This window comes from Phyllostomus hastatus, unplaced genomic scaffold (genome assembly GCF_019186645.2).
Source record: "Phyllostomus hastatus isolate PE091 unplaced genomic scaffold, TTU_PhHast_1.1 phas_contig_17, whole genome shotgun sequence".
Lineage (NCBI taxonomy): Eukaryota > Metazoa > Chordata > Mammalia > Chiroptera > Phyllostomidae > Phyllostomus > Phyllostomus hastatus.
In genome coordinates this window covers 1786775-1807996 of record NW_025333664.1, presented here as the reverse complement: position 1 = coordinate 1807996, position 21222 = coordinate 1786775, and the positions used below count along the sequence as shown (strand labels likewise).

The 21222-nt window shown below is 63.0% G+C and overlaps 1 protein-coding gene across 1 annotated transcript in view; it reads left to right on the top strand.

Moving 5' to 3' along the window:
* The window catches only part of CDH26 (cadherin 26), a 46185-nt gene extending 29673 nt beyond the window's left edge, over positions 1-16512 (top strand). Inside the window, exon 15 of the mRNA XM_045833477.1 lies at positions 16280-16512. Within this exon, the coding sequence (XP_045689433.1) occupies positions 16280-16312 (33 nt within the window). The 3' untranslated portion in view covers positions 16313-16512. The remainder of the gene's footprint in view (positions 1-16279) is intronic.
* The last annotated feature ends 4710 nt before the right edge of the window (positions 16513-21222 follow it).

Here is a 21222-nt window from a genome sequence, read left to right as displayed (position 1 = left end):
CAGGAGGGACACAGGCCTTTGACTTCTCCAGCACAAAGACTCTGGCGCTGCCGTCTGGTATGAAGAGACTGCAAATTGTCTCGATATCTGTTACCTTTCCTTCCTCAGTAGTAGAATCCTGAGTGGCCAGCCGTCATTTCCCACACTCCCTTGCAGCCAGGTGTGGCCGTGCGGTGAAGTTCTCGCCAACGGAAGGCAACTTCCAGGAAATAGTCGTGAAGGGTGGAGACGTGTCAGTCTCTTCTGCCTCTTCTAGACCTGCTGGCTGGAATGAGGATGTGATGGCAGGTGCTGCTGCAGCCATTCTGGACGTTGGTGCATGAATGGGACAGAAAGGGTACAGGACTCTGACCCCAGGGATTCCCACTGAACCATCCTGGACCACCTTACTCTAGTCCTCAAATGAAGGAGAGAATTACTGTATTTTTCTCTGTTTAATGCACATGTTTTTGCCCAAATTTTTGAGGGAAAAATAAGGATGCCCATGATACACGTAGGGTATAATGATTACATACCACGGGCATAATCATCCCGTGTGTAATGCGCACAAAAACCATGGGTGTGCATTATATATGGCACAATACAGTAACTATGTCTCATCAAAGTCACTGCTATTTTGAATTTTCCATCACTGTGGCCAGATCTAATCTCCATTGATCTAAAATACAGGACCCAGAGAAACAAGCCTCAAGTAGTAGAACTTGAACCACGGCAGGGGCTTAGTGGATGTGGTCAAACATCGTGGGCCGGAGGTCCGGCGACCCCTTCATGCAGAAACAAAGCCTCGGGTGACAAGGGCCCCAGCCGTTTTTGTGGAGAAGCAGCTCGTGTTCCGCACAGGGGTGGAGGTAGAAGAAGCGGATAACGTAGACATGCATCACTGCTTCTCGCTGCGGTTGGCAAAGCCCGGGGAGAGAGACAAGGCCGCGGGCCGCCGCGGGCCAGCACAGGCGCCGAGGGAAGGGGACGCAGCCGTGCTAATGGACACCCTCTGCCTGCAGCCTGCAGTCCAGGCTCGCCGAGAGCTCGGTAATGTGGAGCCTCGCGGGGTCGAGAAAAGCAGCTGTGGCGTCTCTCTGGTGTTAGTCTTTGAGGTGGTTTTGTGCAAAGCAGAGCATTTGGCAGAAAATAAAACCGGCGGCCTGGCTGGTGACGTGGGGGCCTCGTGGCTGAGGCCGGGGGAAGGGGCCACCTTTCTGCCCGAGCCCAGTGCTCAGACGCTCGAGGTGGGCGGGCGCCGCACCTCAGCCCAGAGGCCGCGGCCGAGCCCGGAGGCCACCCAGGCGAGGCCAGACCCCTCAGGGTCCTGAACGTGTTGTGACAGACGGAACGACAGAACGCAGCTCGGTCAGAAGTCTTTACGTCTTGGAGAACGTTGTCCTGCTGAAGAAACACCATCTAGTCTGAGGAAGCCTGGGATGTCCGCCCCCAAAGCCGTCCCTGGAAGCACCAGCGGGGAAAACAAGCAGCGTGAAACTTCGCGGCCCAGGAAGGGCCTGGCCTCTGAGACCCACGTCCGTCTGTCCGTCCAGCGTGGCGGGGAGATGAAGGACGGCCACCCACACTGCCGACGGCGTCTTCACGGCTCTCGGCAGCTTGCTCGCGTGCGTGTACCCCAGAGGACGTGTTCCCGTGAGCGGGGTTTTTACAGCAGGCGAGCTGTGCTCACCCTCCTCCCCTGGCATGGGTGTGCACGGGAACTTCTTCTGCTGCGTGCGAGGTGCTCACACCCTGCGGCACAGCCAGGCTGGGGTCCGTCCGTCTGAGTGAACGGGGGTCTCAGGGGCACGTTGAGAGTTCTGTCACCCACAGGGGAGACAAGTAACAAACCCCAGCATGGGTGGGGTGGGGTGAGGAGGGGGTTACTCTGTGGGACTTCTGCCCCCCGCGGCCCCGTGCCTGGCTGCGGGCTGTGCGCGCACGAGGCCCCGAGGAGACTCCCCGCTGCCTGTCGCGGTGAGCACTGCAGGCTCCCTTTGCTGGGTTCCCCCGCCCCAGCTGCACTTGGACCAAGGGCGGGAACCCCGTCCACCCTATTCTACTCTCAGGCCTCCCGAGCAGTGGCTCCAGAGTGCGGGTACGTGCAGAGGCACAGCCCGGAGCCGGCGGTCGGCAGGCCAGGCGCTCAGGACAGCCGGGCCGGGTCGGAGCTGGCGTTTCAGGAACAGGCGTTACCCCCCCGCCTCCCACCCCGCCCTCCGGCCCTGGCTCAAGCTCACCCCCCGCAGCCCACCCGAGAGCGTGGGTTTTTAAAACGCAGGCCGTGAGCTCCTCAGCCTCTGGGTGGCATTGCAGAGTGGGCCCACGCGGGCTCCCTGCCCCTCGGCACCGCGGCATGCTGGGCGGGCTCCTTGTCCACGGTGGGGTCCCTCCTGTGCCCCGTGGGGTGTCCTGCGGCACCCCTGGCCCCCACCCACTCTGGCCAGGGGCACCCTGCCCCCTGTTGTAACAACCCACATTGTTCAGGGGCCCTGGGGGCGGATGGCCCTGGCCGAACCACTGGTGTACGGAATGAGCCTTAAAAATACAGCTTCCTGGAGCCTCGGCAGACCCTGACTTCCCGTTCATGAAGCCAGACTGGACTGGGCGGGAAGGAGAGCTGTGCTCCGGAGGAAAGGTCATGAGGAAATCCACGCAGATTCTCAGTCAGCTGTGGGCCGCACCTGTGGGTCCTCGCTCGGAGCCTCGAAGCCGTGGTCGCCTGGGAGCCACGGCTGCCTCGGAGAATGGCCAAAAACACCTGGGTCGTGGGCCCGGGGCTTCCATGCAGGAAACGGCCTTCCAGAGGCAGCCTGGGCCTTGCCGGTGGGCATGTGGGCACCAGGTCGGCGGCCCGGCTGCAAAGGTCAGCGGGCCTGGACACTGACCAGATCCGCGCTCTGGCCAGGGCAGGCACGCAGGCGCCAGTGCAGTGCCACTCGGCTTCCTCGCCTGAGAGGCCTTCTCTGTCCCCCGCCCGACCGCAGGCCTGTCCGGGCCGGGGAGCAGCTGCACGCCCCAGACGGAAGGGAGGGCCGGGCTCGGACCCCCGGCATGTCGGGCATGCTCCCGTGGCCGCGTCGCTGGGCCAGCCCCGTCCTCGGTGGGTGGAACTCACACACTTTCCCCGGGGAGGGGGCAGACGTGAGCAGACAACGAGTCCCTTCCTTTGGGGGCGGGGGCTGGAGCTGAAATTTTACCCAACTCCCCCTTCTGGCCAGGCTGGCCGTGGGGGGCTGATTAATGTCAAAGCGACAAGGAGGGCACTGAACCCCGAGAAATCACACAGACGTGCAGGCCTGCGTGTAACTGACATTCGTGCCCCAGTCCCGGCTCTGCCCGGGGACAGTCAGCACCCAGGGCAGGCCTGGGTCCAGCAGCCCTTTCGTGTTGTCACTGGTGATGGCCACTCTCCCTGAGCACGTGGTGTGCCCGGCACCGTGGCGTTTAGCCCGTCCCGGGGGAGCAGTGGGCGGGGCCGTGGCTGCCCCCGCCCTGCCCCCCAGGACCCGGAAGCTCCGGGACAGAGCGGCTGCTGGTGCTCCAGCGGCCGGCCGGTCAGCAGAGTGGGGCCGAGGCCCTGGCTTCTCGGGCCTCACCCTGCAGACCTGCCGGGGCTGGGGCTCCTGGGGACCGAGCCATCCCGCAGCACCGGCTCTCTGGGCTGCGGTTCAAAGGCCAGGTCACGGCCCTGGGACCGGTTATTTTCAGGGTTTGGCCGGGGTCCTGCAGCTGAAATAGAAGCTGCACCTGTGACCCCTGGGCGCTGTCCAGGGCTCCCGGTGCTCTTTGTCCCAGATCAGGGGCCTCTGACTCATCGACGCCAGCAGGGGTTCTCAAAGTGGGGGGCCCTGGGCAGCAGCCGCCGCCGCCGCCCCACTGGGATCTGGCCCAGGCCCGCATCCTTGGGCCCCACCTCGGGTCTGCAGAATCAGGAACGGGGGGTGGTGCCCCCAGGAGCCCTCCTGAGGGTTCCGATGCTCAGGGCGGCCGAGAACCACAGCCTGGAGTGGCGACAGGTCCCCCTCCCTTCCTTGGCCCAGGACCCAGAGAACGCTGCCCGGTGAGCGATGCCGGAGCGGAGCGTGAGGGTGGCCGGTGACCGGCAGGGAGGCGGCGCCCCGGGGGGACCAGGAGGGGCACCCGGCAGGGCAGGAGCGAGCACGGGGCCTCCCACCACCCCGGGCGGCCAGGGAGCAGGCCGGCTGTGTCCGCGGCACCCCTGCCTCCCCTGACCTCGCCCTTCGGAGCGTCGGAGGTTGACCCGGGCCCCCGAGAGGGAAGACGGGGAGTGTGTCCGCTGGTGGGGCCTGTCACAAAACCAGCACCTTCTTTTCCTTCGGAACCAAAACAACTTGCTCTCAAGCAAAGGAACCCAGAGGGTGGCAGCGGGACCTGTGAGTGGGCAGTGAGTGGTGTGGCCCCGCTGTTGATTCAGAACAGGACCTTCATGGCGTGCAGGGGGGTGGTGCGGAGTGACGGACTTGTGGCTGACAGCTGCTGAAAGCACGCGCCTCTCCCCGTGGGGACCCAGAACCAGCAGACTGCCGCAGAGTGGCTGCGTGGGCGCCTGCAGGGCATAGGGGCACCTGCAGGGGGCGCTGTCCCACGCTCCAGCTTCTGTCCTCTCAACATCTCAGACGCAGGGAGGTCTGAGACCCGGGCAGAACGTTAGCCTCTGCCTGGAGTTCATTTTCCCCCGTGAAGACAGATAGTCGACACGACGTGTGCTTCGGCGCGGGATGAAACACGCAGCGGTTCCGGATCTGCACCCGTTTGTAGAGCTGCTGGCTCCATAAATCAGGCCTTTGCAGAGATGCCATTAGCTAATAATTCAAGGGCGCTAATCTTCAATCAGCCTCGATTAAAGGACCGCTGCCGCGTGGCAGGGAGACGCCGTGTCTCTCCGAGAGCCGGCCTCGGGATCTGCGCGCCCATCCATCTTGACTTTGAAAAACCTCCCCGGACGAATAACTCCAGATGGAAGGCGTTTAAATCAAGCGTGGGCTCGGCAGGGTCAGGGCAGACTCTCAATAACCGTAAAGGCTGTTTTATTGCAGACCGTCTCCGGGTGCACGACATCCACCCAGGTTCTACGTGTCGGGCCATTTGCAGGGTGCGCCCCCTGCCGAGGGCGAGGTCCAGACCCGCGAGTTCTCGGCGGGACGACCGGGCTCTGGACAGGCCCTGCGGCCCGTTCCTCCCACGCTCTGCCTGGAACCCCACATCCCAGCCGTGCCGAGATTTCTGGGCTCCCTCCTTCTCGGGCTGTGGGTGCAGGCTGGGGCGGCCTCGGCCAGCAGCCGAGTCCAGGCCGGGATTCTCTTGTGACCCGCGCCCCCCCCCCCAGAGTTCCTCCCACGCCCCACTGCGTGGCACCAGGGAAGTATACTTCCCCCTGTCCCGGCTGCCTTTCCCTCCCACCATAGGCAGGCCAGCCCTTGGGGGCAGGTGATGTGTCTTAATCCCCTTATCTTTGTCTGAGGCCTCCGCACCTGGCCCAAGGCTGACGCTTCACCGGGGCGTCCGAGGGACAGGTGAGTGACCGGTGAACACAAGCTCCTTTCTTGGCCTCGACGGGCCGGCTCTCCGTCAGGGGCGGAGTCCGGATCCCCGCAGGGCCTGACTCCGTGCCCCTGCGGGACCGTGTCTGCGGCCACACAGAAGGGGACTGTCCCCCGCTCTGGGGAACTCGGGCCCCTCCCAGTGAAGGTGGCCAGGCCTGCTGTGTGTCATGTTAACGTGGCAGTGTCTTGGGGGCTTGTCCTCCTGCGAAGGGGGCCTGGTTCATGTCCAGGCGCTGACATGTTCTAGGACAGGGACCCCCAGCTCACCCAGGCCCCCCGGCTGCATCACGCTGAGTCAAAAGCATAACGCGTAGAATCTTATCTCTACCTTGGGGACGGATTTTGAAGTCATGTTTGAGAGGCAGGAGAGAGAGAGGAAAACAAACCGTCTCACCTCCGGGTTTCCAAAGCGGCCTGGCACGCCCACAGCGTGCCGGGCACCGGAGGGAAAGTGGCTTTTAAACGCCGGCCGTTCTGAGTGTCTGCCAAGGAGGACAATCTGGGAGATGACGGGATCCGTGGCCGGGATCAAGGGGATTAGCGGCTCCGTGGGCAGCGCCCCAGGAGGCGGCCAGCCTGCGGTCACCGGAGCTGCTCCAGCGCGAAAGGCCAGAGCGAAGAGCGGGGGGGGTGCCCAGGAGCGGGCTGGAGACTGACCGCACGGCACATACACGGGCTGCCCCGGGCAACAATCTTCCAGAAGCTCCTCGCCCGGCAGGGGGGCTGTTGGAAGGAAATGTCTTGTTGGGCCTGTTTGCACCAGAGGCAAAGTGCAGGGCGTTGCACTTTGGAAGGGGGATGTTTTGGCAAAGAGCCACAGAGTTCTGCACGGTCAGGCAGGCGGGAGTCGGCCCCGTCCCGGTGTGAGATGGACTTCTGTCTCCGGGACAGAGTGCCCCCACTGCAGCTCGCACCTCCGGCCCTCTGCGGGGGCGGGGGGGGGGGGCTCCTGGGCACCGTTCTCTGGGGAGACCCCCAGGTGCACAGCCCTCGAGGGAGCACCTCTGGGTCCGGGGAGGCGTGCCCCTCGGCCCAGTCCCAGGCGCGCTGCACAGGGCAGGCTTCGGCCTCGCCTGGTTTTGCTTCAGTCGAACCGTTTTGCTTCCCCGTGTCCCGAGCCCCGGCCTCGGGAGCCCTGCCCAGGCGTGCTGTGAACCTCGGCTCCGGCTCCTCCTTGGGCCGGCTTGGCTAAGGCCCAGCAGGGCCCACCTGGCCGGTGCTGAGCGGGCCAGGTGAGACGTCCCCCCGGGGGTGGGGCTGAGCGTGAGCGCCACCTGCTGTCCTGCGTCTGCCACCCCAGGGTCCCGCTGGACAGTCACAGGCGACGGACGTCCCTCGCCTCCCGGGGTCCCTGGAGCAGTGGGTGGGCTCATCTGCCAGTGGGGAGTCTGTGGCCGTGGACACGACCGAAACTGTGTCCTTTGGAGGGACAGCGTGACTTGGGCCACAAACTCCCCGTGGTCCCAGACCGGAGGGGCGTCGTCTGAACCGCATGGGGCACTCCCTGAGGCTGCGGGAAACCCCAGTGGAGGGGTGGGTTGGATCACGACCCTCTGTGGGGTTGTTTGGAAGCTTCTGGAGAGCGGGCAGTTAGTCCCCGGGCGGGCGGAGCAGCACGGGTCCGGTGCAGCTGTGCCGCTGCGGCAGGGCTGTCGGAGCCGGCCTCTCCTGGCGGGGGGTGGGTGGCGGCTGGAAGTCAGGCGAACTGGCCCTTTGCTCACGCAGGGCCGCGGCCCGGGCCTCCCGAGAACGGTGACCACGGCCCCGAGCCCCCAGGCCCTTCCTACGCCTCAGTGTAGCCCCTGCCGCCGGCCGCCCCACCTGGCCTCGTAACGACTTCATTGAAAAAATCAGTTTATTTCCTTAAAATAAATGTGTTCAAAAAGCCGACCTCCCAGCTCCCTTCCAAACGGTGACCTCGTGCCCCTGGCTCCGAATGGGCGGAAACCGCAGGAAATGTCACTGCAGACGTCTGATGTCGGTCGGGCCTGGAGGGACCAGGCAGATGCGACTCAGTCTCGGATCTGTGAGAGCAGTGAGGTCCCAGGGCACGCCAAGACCCCGCACGGGAGCGCCCCACGGACACACGGAGACTCACGACGGGCCCCGACCGCCGTGGTGACCCTGGCGGGGGCCAGTGCCGCCCAGAGAAACCCACCCCGCCCTGGTTCTCGAGCGGCACCTGCGGGGGCTCGACCACGTTTCCCCGGTGACTATCGAGAAAACCAAACCCCAAAGCCCCCCCTCAGGCTTCCGGCAGGGGGAGGAGAGAGGCACCCTTCTGAAACACCCCCGGGGCACTGGGGTCTGGATGCGGTGCGCTCTCTGGGGTCACGAGTCCCGGGGTCACTAGGCCCGGGGCCTGACCTGCTGGGTTACCAGCACCGTGCGGACCCGGGAAGGGAAACCCCCAACTCCAGCCCCCTTCCCGGCCCCCCGGCCCACCCGAGGGGGAGGGAATGATGGAGAAACACGGTGTCGGTGCCGGTCCCGAGGCCTGGGCCCCCTGAGCTGAAGCCCCCTGCAGCCTGCGCCCCTGTGCACCCCTCGTCGACCCCGGGTCCACCGTAGCCCCAGACTGCCCTCTTCCGGGCCCTTCTCTTCTGGGGGCCTGCGCTTGCTGGCACCCCCACTTCCTGGTGGGCCAACCCCGGCGCCCACAACCCCCAAGTGCAGCCGCACTCCCAGCATCCTGCCCTGCCTTTCCCAGCAGTCGGCTTCGCCAAAACACAGGCACTCCGTTCCGGGAACTGGCAGGCTCATTGAAGATGACGGAAAAGGGCTGACATTTCTTCAGAAGTCATCACACGGGTTTTTTTTTTGTTTGTGTATTTTTTAAACTTTATGTATTTAATTTTGGAGAGAGGGGACGGGAGGGAGAAAGACGGGGAGAGGAACATCGATGTGAGAGAGACACCCATCAGCTGCCTCTTGTAGGCGCCCCGTCTGGGGGCCGAACCCACAACCCGGGCATGTGCCCCGGCTGGGGTTGAACCTGTGACCTTTCGAGCTGCAGGACGATGTCCGACCCCCCGAACCGCACGGGTCAGGGCAGCGCGTTGGCTTTGAGGACTAGCCGGGGATCCAGGAGGGCGCAGGCCGAGGGCTGAGGCTGCCAGGTTCAAATCCAGGCTCTGCCGCTGACCTTGAACAAGGTTCCTCTCCTCTCGGGGTCTCTGGGGGGGAAGAGGGGCAGTAACAGTACCCCACCTGCCAGGCTTGTCCTGAGGGTTAAATACACTCAAGCGAGGCCCCACAAAGCCCCCACAGACACACCCACGCAGGCTGGAGTGGGCAACGCGGGACGTGGCCGGGAGGCTCGCTGGGGCTCCAAAGGACCTCTGACCACAGCCTGCGTGCGCGGGGGGGCGAGACGGAACCCTCCTCCCCTCTCCACTGTTTTGTTGGAAAACAGAGGCACCGGCCGCTTTCCACTCCATTTCCTCACACGTAAACGCGCTGATCCTAGTGCACACACACACGCAGTGGCCGGCACAGCGAGCCGTTTTCCGCACGCGCTGGGCCTGCAACAACTGGGTGAGTGACGGGAAACCGGGCTGGGACTCGGAGATCGCCGCTGCGGGAGGCGGCTGCGGGCCCCGCAGGTCCAGCCCACTGGCTCCGTCTTTGTCTGTTGTCCATCCAGCCATCCCTTCACTGTTCATGGGCTCATTCACTCACTGTTTGTTCACTGTCATTGGTCCGTTCAGCCACTCGCTGTGCATTGGTTCATGCATTTATTCACTGTTCATGTGTTCATTGGTTCATTCATTCACTTTCATTTGTTCATTTACGTACTGTTCGTTCATTCATTCACTGCTCATTTGTCCGTTCGTTCATTCTTTTTATCAACCAGCCAATCCATTCGTTCCTTCGTTCACTTGGATCTTTGGCTTCCTATCTCCTGGGTGTCTCTCTGTCCCGGATTCTGGCCCCTTGCAAAAGCTCTGGCGGCTGGTCCCAGAGCTGCTGTGCCCTGAGGAGGACAGGCTCCCTCACAGCCCCTGCGGCCCAGCCAGCCCCCACGGCCTGGCCTTCCCCAGGGGCCGTCCTCACCGACACCGCCCGGTGCCGAGTCACTTCCCTGCTCGCGGCGCCGCTTCCTGTCCCCGGGGCTGCTCTCGGAGTTTCCCCACCGGTTTCCGGGGTGTGGGCCCGGCAGGAAAGCCTGGTTTGCTGCTCACTTTCCACGGGACGGCGGCCAGGCCCTGGGCCTTATGCAATCCTGGTGGGTGGCGACACCCAGCGCCCTGTGCCCAGAAATGCTCTGTGGCCCGAGTCACCTGCGCTGGGCACAAAGCACTCCAGGGAGGAGCACCGCCCAGCGGGTCTGGCCGAACCTGGCTCTCTCTCCGCCTGGGGCCTGGGGACCGTGAGCCCGCTCTGCAGCTGGGCTGGGAGCGAGTGTTCCCCACACAGCTGTGGAGCCACTTAGCACCTTTAAAGACACTGGAAGCGGGCTTTGCATGTGTGGTGGTGTTGAAAATTGAGAATAATGACGGAATTATTAAAAACAGGCTTCCCGGTCTTGGACTCTTAATTGCCTCTGGTCTGTAAAGCTGACAAATTAGCACCGTAGGATTCAAATGTGAAATGCTCAGTGCCGGGGCCTGGGGGAGGCGGGGGAAGGCTCCTGTGGCTTCTCTTTATGGGCAGTGAGAGCCGAGTTTCGGGTGGAGAGACGTGGTGGACGCTGGAGCAGGGAGTTGGGGGCCAGGAGGCCTGGGTCCCCGCCCTGATTCTGCCCTCAGTGGGGCCCGAGGCCCTTACCCCCTTAGGGGGCAGGGTGAACTCACCAGGGCGAACGGACCGTGTGGAGTGAGGGCTCTGAGACAGCCGGGCTTCAGCAGGCGTTCTTCTGCATGCAGGGCTCCTCGGAGCCTTGACTGTGGGTGCAGTGGCACAGCATTTTTGAAGCACTCGCCCTGAGCTGCCGCGGCGCTACAAGCTTTGCACTGGGCCCACTGTGCACCACTGGCTCTCTGCTCCGGCGGGGCCTCTTGGAGCAGGGGCGTGCACTCACTCCACGCAGACCTGAGGGGCCCCCGGGCCATTTTGCACGGCTGTCGGTACCAGGTGCCCTCCGGTTTTTCCTGGTTCGGTTCAAATTTCCGCTCCACCGCCTGTGCTGTGCAGCTTTGCACAACTTGCTCACCCTCTCTGTGCCTTAACATCTTCATCTGTGACCAGTGGTGATGATCATCGTCCCTTCCTCACATGCTGCCTATTCAGTGTTAATAGAGTCACTATATGTAAAATGCAGACAAGTCAGGAGAGGCAGGGCCCGGGAGTTTCCTCCAACCCCTTGGGGCCTAGAGTCGGCCCTGCTCACGGATTGGGTCAGCCAGACAGCACTTGCCAAGAGGTAAATAAAGATGGCAACGAACCCTTCTCAGAAGGATTCATCACAGCAAAAGCGTGTGCCAGACTGGAAAATGAACCCCTCTTCCCCGATGCATTTTCACAAGTGGCCAGCAGATGGCAGCAGTAAGCCAGGAACGGGAGGCAGGGCCCCCCCGCAACGGGCGGCGAAAGCGGCGGCAGCAGCAGCGGCAGCAGCAGCAGCGGTGTTGAAAGTCCCCCGTGTTCGGTGGCTGTTACCAGGAGGCCTGCAGTGTGAGAGCCGTCCTGCCTTCCAGGCAGGACGCTGAACAAACTCAGCACTCGTTCCGTGCCCGACTCCGAGGGCCCAGGGGCTCCCGCCTGCGCCCAGCGGGCACCGGTGCCCACTTGTTCCTACACGTCGCTCCCTCGCAGAGGGACTGCCTCTCCTCTCGGCCCCACGGCTGCTGAGGACATTTGTGGCCGGTGCGCCAAGGCCCAGGGATCGGAACTGGGGACAGTGTGTGTCCCTGTCACTAAATAGGGGGGTTCTTGACGACACCCCCTCCACAGAGCCAGTTCTGGTGGGCGTGGAGTACTCCGGGGGCTTCGACTACCTGCACGGGACTCTTCCAGACTCTTCCGGACTCGGGGGAGCAGCAGGAGCAGCGCACACTAGGTCTACAGCCACCAGGGAGCTCTCGTACCCGTGGGAGAGAAGGAAAATGGCTGGGGAGGGGCTGAGGTCAAGGGGCACGGTGCCAGGTGCAGGAAAGGAAACCAGAGAGGCCATGGGAAGGGCGGCCACCAGGACTCGAGGGGCCCCCGGTGGCGGGTGGTCAGGGAAGGCTGGGACCCGGATGACCAGAGGAGCGAGGCGCTGCCATGGGGAGGGGAGGGGCATTTGGGTGCGGGGTGCTGCCCGTACTGGAGAGCTGGGAAGGGGGCAGGCGGCCGAGCAGAACCCAGGTGGAGGGAGGGCCCGGGGCACCGGCCACCGTGAGCAGTGTCGGGGGTTGGGACCCCCCTTGGCAGAGACTGTGAAAGGGCCCACATGGCTGAAGCAGCGATTTCTCAGGCTTCCCCCTGACCGGTGACTCGAGAGCCCCTGAGGATGTGGTTTGTACGTTTCTCAGGCCCTCTGCTTCCAGCTCCCCCACCCGCCCCTGCCCCGGGGGCCGAGGTCGCTCACGGCAGCTGGAAGCATCTTCGGGCCAACTCCCAGCCGCCTCCCGCAGACATCACGTTACCAGCAAGCCCCGCCTCCTGTGGCCGCTGCCCGGCTGTGGCCTGCACACCGGCTCTCCCGACAGGTCCAGAGAGGCCTGGAGTGGGTCCTGGGGCCTCCGGGGCAGACCTAGGCGGGGCAGAGCCGGTGCAGGGGGCTGGCACGGCCCATCTCCTGCGGTCGCCGCTCCTCCCCGGGAGCTGGACCGCAGACACGCTGCTCTTCACGTCTGAGAAGGCGGCGAGCCAGCAGCTGCTCATGGACTCCGGCTCCAACCCGTGTTAGGCCGTCACTGAGGGGGGCTTGTTTCTTTCCAGTGGCCCCTGTTCCTGCCACCGGGCAGCCACTGCTGCAGCTTTGTCCTGGGCCTGGTCTTCAGGACCATCCTGCCCTCCTGCGGTCATTGGAGGTGGCCTCTGGGGAGACAGAAACCCCAGGGGATTTGGAAGTGACGCCTGCAGAGGGGACCTTGGACAATTCGCCCGGGAGCTGCAGCCACGGAGCCCTCCTTCCCGTGTGTGCAGCTCTTGCAGCACAGAGGTGTCTGCACACACATGTACATACACATCTACACACGGGCACACACACCACAGCCACACACACACACACATAGATGCAGCCACACATAGACTTACACACACACACACACACACACACACACATATACCACACATGTATACTCCTAACTCACCTGCATGCGCACGCACATGCACACATGGGCACACACCTGTGCATATTTGCACACACGTGCACTTATATACACGTGCATACAAGCACACACGTGTGTGTGCATGCACATATACAGTGTGTGTGCATACACATATACAATGTGTGTGTGCAGGGGCAGAGACATGCATGCATGCATGAGTGTGCATGCACACACAGAGAAGTGTGAATTCACACATACATATGTGCACACACGTGGTGTCCCCGAAGACACAGAGCGTGGGCCCAGGCAGGGCCGCCAGGCTGGGTGGACCCTGTGAAGACCTCCGCTCCCCTCCCGCCCGGGCCACACCGTCGGGCTGTCCGGATGGGTCCCCCCCGCCTCCCTCCCAACCCCGATCGGACTCGGGCCCTGTCTCCAACCCGTGTCTTCACCCCATAACTAACGGGGCCTGGGCTTCTGAGGCCTGAGAACTTGCCCCCCAGAGCCTCTCCCGGAGCGGACGAAAGTGGGTGTCACGTGGTGTGATGTGAACGGCTGGCGGGGGGCTCTCTCCCGCCATCGGCCGAAGCCAAGCAGACTGAGGCCCAGGGAGAGGATGGCCTGAGTCGGCCCCCTTTAGTCGTTAACAAGAGAAATAACAAAAGTTCCCAAGACCGCTGCCTGAGGACTGGCTGACCGGACCCCTCCTAGGGTCCCCCGACAGCTGTCGGAGGCAGCCCCCTGGCCGGGCTGAGCGAGGGCACTCTGCGGCCCGGCTGCAGCTGGACGCCGGGCACGACCGAGGCCTGGCCCAGCCGGCGTGCAGAGCTCTCTGCCTCGTGCGGTGTCTGTCTGTCGCCGGGCGAGCGGAGCTCGTGATTAACCCGAGCCACAGCTGATTGATTTCCTCACGCCTGGCTCTCACTCCGGGCACCCGGAGGCCTGGCGGGTTGTGCCAAAGCACCGCCCGGCCTCCGCATTTGCCGCTGCGGCCAGACATTCGCCGCAGCCTCTCCTGCAGCAGACTGGGCACCGCCTCCGCCCCCCCATCCTTCGTGGCGTGGACTGGTTTCCGCCGGAATCTGCTGGCGGCCTGAAAGCCCGTTTCTTCTGAGGTGCTGGCAGGGCGCGTGCCAGCAGCAGGCGCTTGGCTCCTTCCTGCTCCGGCCTCCTCGGGGCTCCACCACCAGCGCCTGCCAGGGAGGGAGATGGTCCGTGGTCTCGTTAATTAAACCGCGGCGCCCGGGGGTGGGAAGCCGGCGGAAAGCACCGCGGCCATTTCTTCTAATAGGAATCTCTCTGGATGGAGCTCACGGAGGCCAGGCCGGCGGGACAAACTGCCAGCCCCGAGGAACCCACCCAGGGTCATTTCAATCAGTGCAGGGCCTGGAGGCAGAGCGGGAGGGGGCCGGGCATCGGCCGCGGGGGGCGGGCGGCCGGCACCGCCTGCAGCCCCGGAGTCTGTCTTGGGACTGGGAGAAGGGAGGAGACAGTGGCCCTTCTTGGAAGAAGCAGGAACTGCTGAGCAGATGCTTTGGAACTTGCTGACCTGGCATGTGTGTGTGTGGCCGATTGGCCGTCTCTGCCTCCAGCCCCCCGCACCCCGAGAGCCCCGTCAGCGGGAGATTCACTGGGGAGCGGTGTCAGGGGCCGGGGAGGGGCTGGCTCTGGACTCCACGAGTCACGAGTCACTGTCCCCACGTGGCGGGGGAGGGCAGCGAGGATCTCAGGTGGGCATGGGGGCAGCGCAGTGGAGGAGGAGGGTTCGGAGCCTGGGCCTCCGCCCTTTCTTTACAAAACCCGGCCCTGCCCTTCTTCTGTCCCCACTGGTCCAGCGGGTGTTTCCCCTGCAGAGCCGGTGGGCCAGGCGCAAGCTGGGTCTGGGAGCTCCCACGACACCCACCTGCTCCCGGGCAGGGCAGCACCCCCCGAACAACCAAGCACGGAACCTCGGGTTCTCTCAGATGCCAGCGGTGCCCCAAGAAAATGCGGGGGCCCACGGGCCGTCTCTTCCAGGGGGGGCCTTCTTGGGGTGGCAGGAGCCGGCCGTGGGAGCCAGGGCGGTTTCGGGAGGGAGCTTGGGCCAACACCCTTTGATGCCTGCAGCTGCAGGGGAAGACGCCCGCACACAGCTCCACACACGTGATCATCCCATGACTTGCCTCTCCCACTGGGTGCGAGCGCCAAAGGTGATACTTCTAGTCCAGAAACGCACTCGCCGCCGTCACGTACGGCGACCGCAGAGCGTCTGGTCGAGGCGTTCAGCCCACTCCTCTTCTCCCACCAGCCGTCGGCCGAACCCGGGTCTTGTCCGCCCGGGCGACTCTAACGGAAGCCCCCCAGGCCCGAGGGGGCGGTGCTGAGGAGCGGAAGTGAATTTCTGACAGTCCTGGAGCCTGGGGACCTCAGTGTCACGTGAGGGCCGCTTCCGGGCTCCGAGGTGGCCGTCCTCTCATCGGGTCCTCACGTGGCCGAAGGGAATGGGGCGCCCTGAGGGGTCTCTTTCATGGGGGCATCGACCCCACTACTCATGGGGCTCCGCCCTGCTGACCCCATCTCCTCCCAAAGGCTCCCCCTTCCCGACCCCATCACGGTGGGGCAGTCGGCGTCAACAGATGAATTTTGGGGGGGGAGGCAGGCAAATATTCAGTCCCCAGCAGCCGGGAAGCGTCCCCACGTGTGCATCTGTCTCACCTCCGAGACCGTCTCCTCTGGATAAACTCCTGGGAATTGGATTGTGGGGTCCGGGGGGGGGGGGGTGAGCGTTTTGCATTTTTATACGATAATGCAAATGCCTCCGGACGAAACGTGCTGCTCACCCCGCCCAGCCTGCCCCAGGGTGCCCGCTCCCCCCACCCCCGGCCTCGCTAGGGCGGGTTTTCATCGATACGACGGCGATCCCCGGCCTCTGAGCCGCCTCTCGCCTCCGTGTCAGGCTGCATTGCTTTCCTCGCCTGTCACCACCTAACGCGTTTTTAATATCTGCAGGGACAGGCCCCTCGGTGCCGCTCTGGGAAAGAATGTTCCAGGTTATTCGATGGTGAATTGCTTATAAAACATGTTTACTTCTTCCGGATAAATTTTAGAATTGCTTTTTAAGTTTAAGTATATCCCACCTTGGGATCGTACTGAACTTAAGGACAAATGAAGGAAAATCACATCTTCAGCGAAATGAGTCTCCTTATCTGATAAAAAGACATAAATCTCCACATGTTGAAATTTTTTTTAAGTGATCTTCATTAGGAAAAAGAAATTTTTGCATTATACATGTCTTACACATTTATTGTTAAATTTATTTCTAAGGTGTTTTAAAGGCTTGGGTTCTATTGCAAATGATTTTCTAATTTGTTGTAATTTACAGATGAGATTGTAAATTATATTTCTGTATATTGTAACTGATGATACTACTGTATTTTTATTATTTTAATGATTTTCCTATTATTTTCTTTTTCCAGAGTACGACCTTATAATCTATAAATTATGATTGCTTTTTAACGGTTATGACTCACATTCTTGTTTAATTGCTTTGTTCAGCGTTTCCAGAGCAAAGTTACAGAAGGCCGGTGAGAAAGGACACTCACACCGCTTTTTGCGACTCCAATGAAATCCTCCTAGTGTTTTTGCAACTAACGGCGATGGTGATTTCCGGACTGGAATGTGTATTGTTAAAAATCTTTTCAAGGAGCCATCCACCATTTCCAACTCAAGTATCCGAGGTGGCCATTTTAACTTTATAAAATATCTCCCGGGTTTATAAGGAAACACGATTCTATGTTTCTGTGTGTTGTTTTATGAATAGGATAAAGGTGTTTTGAAGAGTTCCCCAAGCTGCACGGCTCCCGGGGTGAGCGAACCGGTCACTCCCGGTCACAGCGCCATGTGCTTCGACGCGCTGACACTTCAAACTTTCTGCCCAGAAGCCGTCTGAGCCCTTTCACCGCGGTGTTGCTTCCGGCGCGGGCCCCGGCGTCCAGGACACCCTGGCTCCGTAAACACAGTCCGGGGACTTGTGTCTGCTCGGGCGCCAGCGTCGTTTAAATAGCGTAGCAGTAACCAGTTCCTTGAAGATTTGAGAAAATAAGACTCGGGCAAATAGCAATCCATACTCTGCTCCTGGGAGTGCCGGCGGCTGCAGCCACTTTGGAAAGTAATTTGTTAATATCTAGTTAAGTCGGACCGTTTCCACCCTGCAGCCCCGCAGCCCCCCTGCTCTCTGCACCCGGGAGAGCCTCTCCCCCCCCCCACACACACGGAGGCACGCACCAGACTCTCCACGGCAGCTGCTGTTTGCTTAGCAAATTGGAAACGACCTAAATGTGCTTCAGTGAGGGGCTGGGCAAGGTAATTTATGCAACACACTAATCGGTGGCAGTCGGAGTGATTGAGCTAGATCTCTGCATATTGGCCTGGAAAGTTCTCAAAACCAAAATATCGGGGGGGGGGTCGGGTGGGGGTGGAGGGGGAGAGGAAGAAGAAAGTGGAAAGAAAACATTTTGATACAATTTGTAGAAAAATAACGCAGGAAATGAGACTCGTTTTTGGATGTGCACATATATTGTCAAAAGTAGAAAAGGGAGGGAGGGAGGGGGGGGTTCCCACCTCGAAGAACCGGTGCCCCCTGGGGGTGGGGTTGGGGGCGGAGCAGAACCACTGCAAACGCCTGGGCGGCACTTCCTCTGCTGAACCACAAGGTTGGCGGCAAATGCAGAAAAATGCGACATCATCTTATAAAGCCGAGTGATGGGGCGTGGGTATCGGTTCCACTGACCACACGTCTGTCGTGTTTGGCCTTATCACACCCCCTGCCGCCTCTGTGCACTGTCCCCCGGCTTCTCAGTCTCGGGGGTGAGAGAGCTCTCCCCAAGTCCCCCTGGTGGGTCCCCGTCCCCTCCCCCGTCAACCCTCCCCCCCACCCTGGAGAGCTGGACTGGACGGTCACGGCAGTTCTTCCTTTTGTGCTTTAGGTCAGGTAACACAGGGTGTGGCACTCAGCTGGTGGTCAGTGACTGCTAGTTATCATCACCATGGCCACCGTCGCCGCTGTGGCTCTGTGCATGCCCCCCAACCAGCCTCGGTGGGAAGCCCACACCCGTGGGCGCCCCCTCGGACTCTGGCCATCTCCAGGGACGGGTGGGAAGGGCACCCCGTGAAGATCTGGGGTGTGGACTTTGTGCTCAAAAACCACCAGGAAGGTGGGAGACCGTTCGGCCGCCGTCCCCTCCTCCCCGCCCCGCTCTCCGGACCTGCCCAGTGTCCTCCTCTCTCGGTGCTTCTCCCCGTTCCGGAGCCGGGGGGCTGCGAGTCTGCAGGCTCGTCGGAGCACCCGGGGGGCTTGAGCAGGGGGTTCACAGCCTCTGTTTCCCACACGGTCCCGGGGATGCCATCGCCGCTGCCGAAACGCTGCCCCACCCCTGGCTGCCCCCTCCAGGCTCGTGGGTGCCGGCAGCCTCCTGGTGGCTGCGACCCGGGGGTCTCACGTTCTCTCCTCGTCTGTGACATTTACTGCTGGACTCTTCCCTCCGTAGCGCCACACGGAGTGCGAGTCTCGTAGCCAAGGACAGGGTGAACCTGGTCTTCGCTCCCCGGCGCCCAGCACACGCCCCCTGCGGGTGGTGCCCCTCGGGGAGCTGGGGGGCGAGCGCAGGAATGCGGTCCACACACAGACGTGCTCCTCCACGGAGCTCACGGGAGCACTGGGCAGCGAGTGCGTCCGTGGCTCTGAACTTGAGACTGTCCACGGTCCCCTGACCGTGGCTCGGCAGCGTGGCCCCCGCTAAGCCATTGAACCTCTCGGGGCCCCAGGCCCCTCCCCCTGACCTAAGGGCCCTCGGACGTGGTAAAAGCACGTGAACTGCTCCCTGCACTTACCACGTGGCCGAGGCCCACTGGGGTTCATGCCCGATTGCTGACGTGGGCTCCTTAAGGCTCTCTGCTGGGTCCACCCTCGCTGGGGGCGGGGCTGGAGCCAGCGGCCCCCCAAAGAGCTGAGTGTGCTGACCAGGAGCCCCGGCGTCCTCCGCAGCAAGGAAGACGCCATCGCCTTACCCAGCGGGGTGGAAATGCTCCAAGGTTTCCAGGGGGGGCCTTCCGGCTGCGGCGGCCCCCCCACGGAGCCGCTGGCAGGCCCGGGGCTGGGCCTGCGGGGGTGGATGGATTAACAGAGTGGCTGTTCCATCACTTCTGTTTTCCTCACACAAACGCTCCCGCAACCCCTGTGCCCCGGGGCCGTGTTTCAAACCCGAACGGGCCCCGGTGACCGGCCGCCGGGCCGCCGCCGACTGCTGAAGCTCAGAGGAAACACGTTTGATTGCTTCAGGCCGGAGGGCTCCAGCCTCCACCTCCCTGGCCTTTGTGCCGGAACACGGCCCATCGGGTGCGCGGGCTCCGGCGCGGGCGGCTGGGTTTCATCAAACGATTCCGTGTCGGGGAGTGCCCCCGCCGGCCTGGGTCACACACGTCTCGCCCCTGCCCATGGCCACATTCATCCGAGTTCGTTACATTCCAGATGAACACGACGGAGAGGGGGTGCGGTCCCCGCGGCCTGGGGCCTCGGCGCGCATCTCGTCCCGGCTTGGCAGCCACGTGCGAGTCCCTGCCGCTGCACCCTGGGACTCCGGGGCCAGGCTGTGGGGGCAGGGGGCCAGCCCCCTCCCTTCCTCTGCTGGGTGCTCTGTCCGTGCACAGCCGGTGCCCCCGTCCCAGCCGCGGGCCGGGGTGTCCCTGCGGGGAGCCCGGGCAGCGGTGACTCCCCAGGCCCCAGGGCAGGGCTCTCAGCGCTGGTGGCTGTGGGGCTGGATCGCTCTGCTGGGGGGTGTCCTGGGCATTGTAGGGCGCTGCTGGGCAGCCTCCCTGGCTTCTACCCACTGGATGCCAGCAGCGCCCCGTCCCTGGTGACAACCCCAAATGCCCCCCAACCAAGCCAAGTGTCCCCTTGAGGTCAAAACTGCCCCCGTAGGTTGACAGCCGTGCAGGCCAGGGCCGGACTGTCCAGTGCGTGACGGCAGACTCGGTGGCCAGTCCGAGGGAGGCCCGAGGGCCTCAGGCAGAGGAAGCCCCACCGCGGACGCAGCCCTCGGCTGCCCAGGGCGCCCAGCAGGCAGGACAGGCTCCGCGGCCTCTGCATCGGGTCTCCCGCCCCACTCCTTCCTGAGCCCGGTTCTCCCTCCCGGGCAGGAGGTCCTGGCGGGGGACCCAGCCCACCCGCCTGTCGCCCCGCCTGATCGCCTCAGTGGCCAGCGCTGTCCTGGGAGGCGGAGTCCATCAGCTCGGGGGTCAAAGGGCTCCCTTAACAAAAGTGGGCGTAGGACCTGGAAAACATTTCTCTCTCCCGTGGGCCAAGAGCTCCGACCGTTCTGCCTCCCCCTTCCTGGGTGTCTTTGAAAGGGATTCGGGTCGTGAGATGAACCTGCATGGAGGTTCAGGGCGTCCGGCCGGGAAGGAGTGCTCACCCGCGGGTGGGGGGGGGCTTTTGATTAGGCGGCTGTGGCGGCCAGGGCTCCTGCTGGAATCCTCCTTCACAGACCGGCCTACCCGTCCGTCCCACCGACCCTTCGGGTCTTGGTCTGCACGTGGGGAGCCGCGGCGCCCCAGCTGCGGAGTCCGGGACAAGAAAGGCTGACCCTGCGGCCCCGGAGCACATCCCGTCCCAGACGGCCACCTGCGCAAGCGGCTCCTTTGCTGTGCGTCGAGCGCAGGTGTAATTGGCACATTTGAATGTGTGTGTGCCCAGTCCTTTCAATGTTTCCTCTGATGTGCTAACATTAGCCCCTTCCTAAACCGCGGGAAGGGAGGGGAGCGCCTTTTTAAGCAGATGTGCGGAGAACGCCCATCGGTCTGGCCCCGTTGAAAGTGGCCTTGTCTGAAGCCCAGGGGGCAGGCCGGGTGACCTCTCCAGACTTGAGATGTTAGCACTCTCCCCTTTGATTGGTATGAGGAAGCGACTTTCTTGGCGCTTCAGAGGTATTGCAGCACAGTGGGAATTGGGGGGCGGGGGCGGGGTGGCGGGACGGGCTCAGCCACTGGCCTGGGCTTGGAGCTGGGCGCCCCCGGGGGGAGGGGTGTGAGTGGGCCACTGCACCCAAGAGAGAGCCTGTGATTTATGCCCCCACCACCCCGAGAGGATCACAGGTGCCGCCTCCATGGTTGGGGCCCCACGCAGGGGGCTGTCCCTGGCCCGTCACCAGCTCCCTTCCATGCCACTGCAGAGGGACCCGAAACGCCGGAGGGCATGATTCTGCCCGCGGCCCCTCCAGGCGCGAGGGAGGGGGCAGCTTCTGAGTGCAGGTCCGCCCGGCTGTGCGGGCCAAGCTCACTGAGGCTGTGCTGGTCCCGAGGTCCTGGGGGGAACCATCCTGCGTGTCTTCCTTCTCTAGTCGCCGGCAAGTCTTTGAGAAGGCAGGGCACACGACGAGGCAGGCTACGGAAATAAACTAAAATGAAGTCCTTCAGGACGGGTCTGGTCTGGAACGTCACCAGGT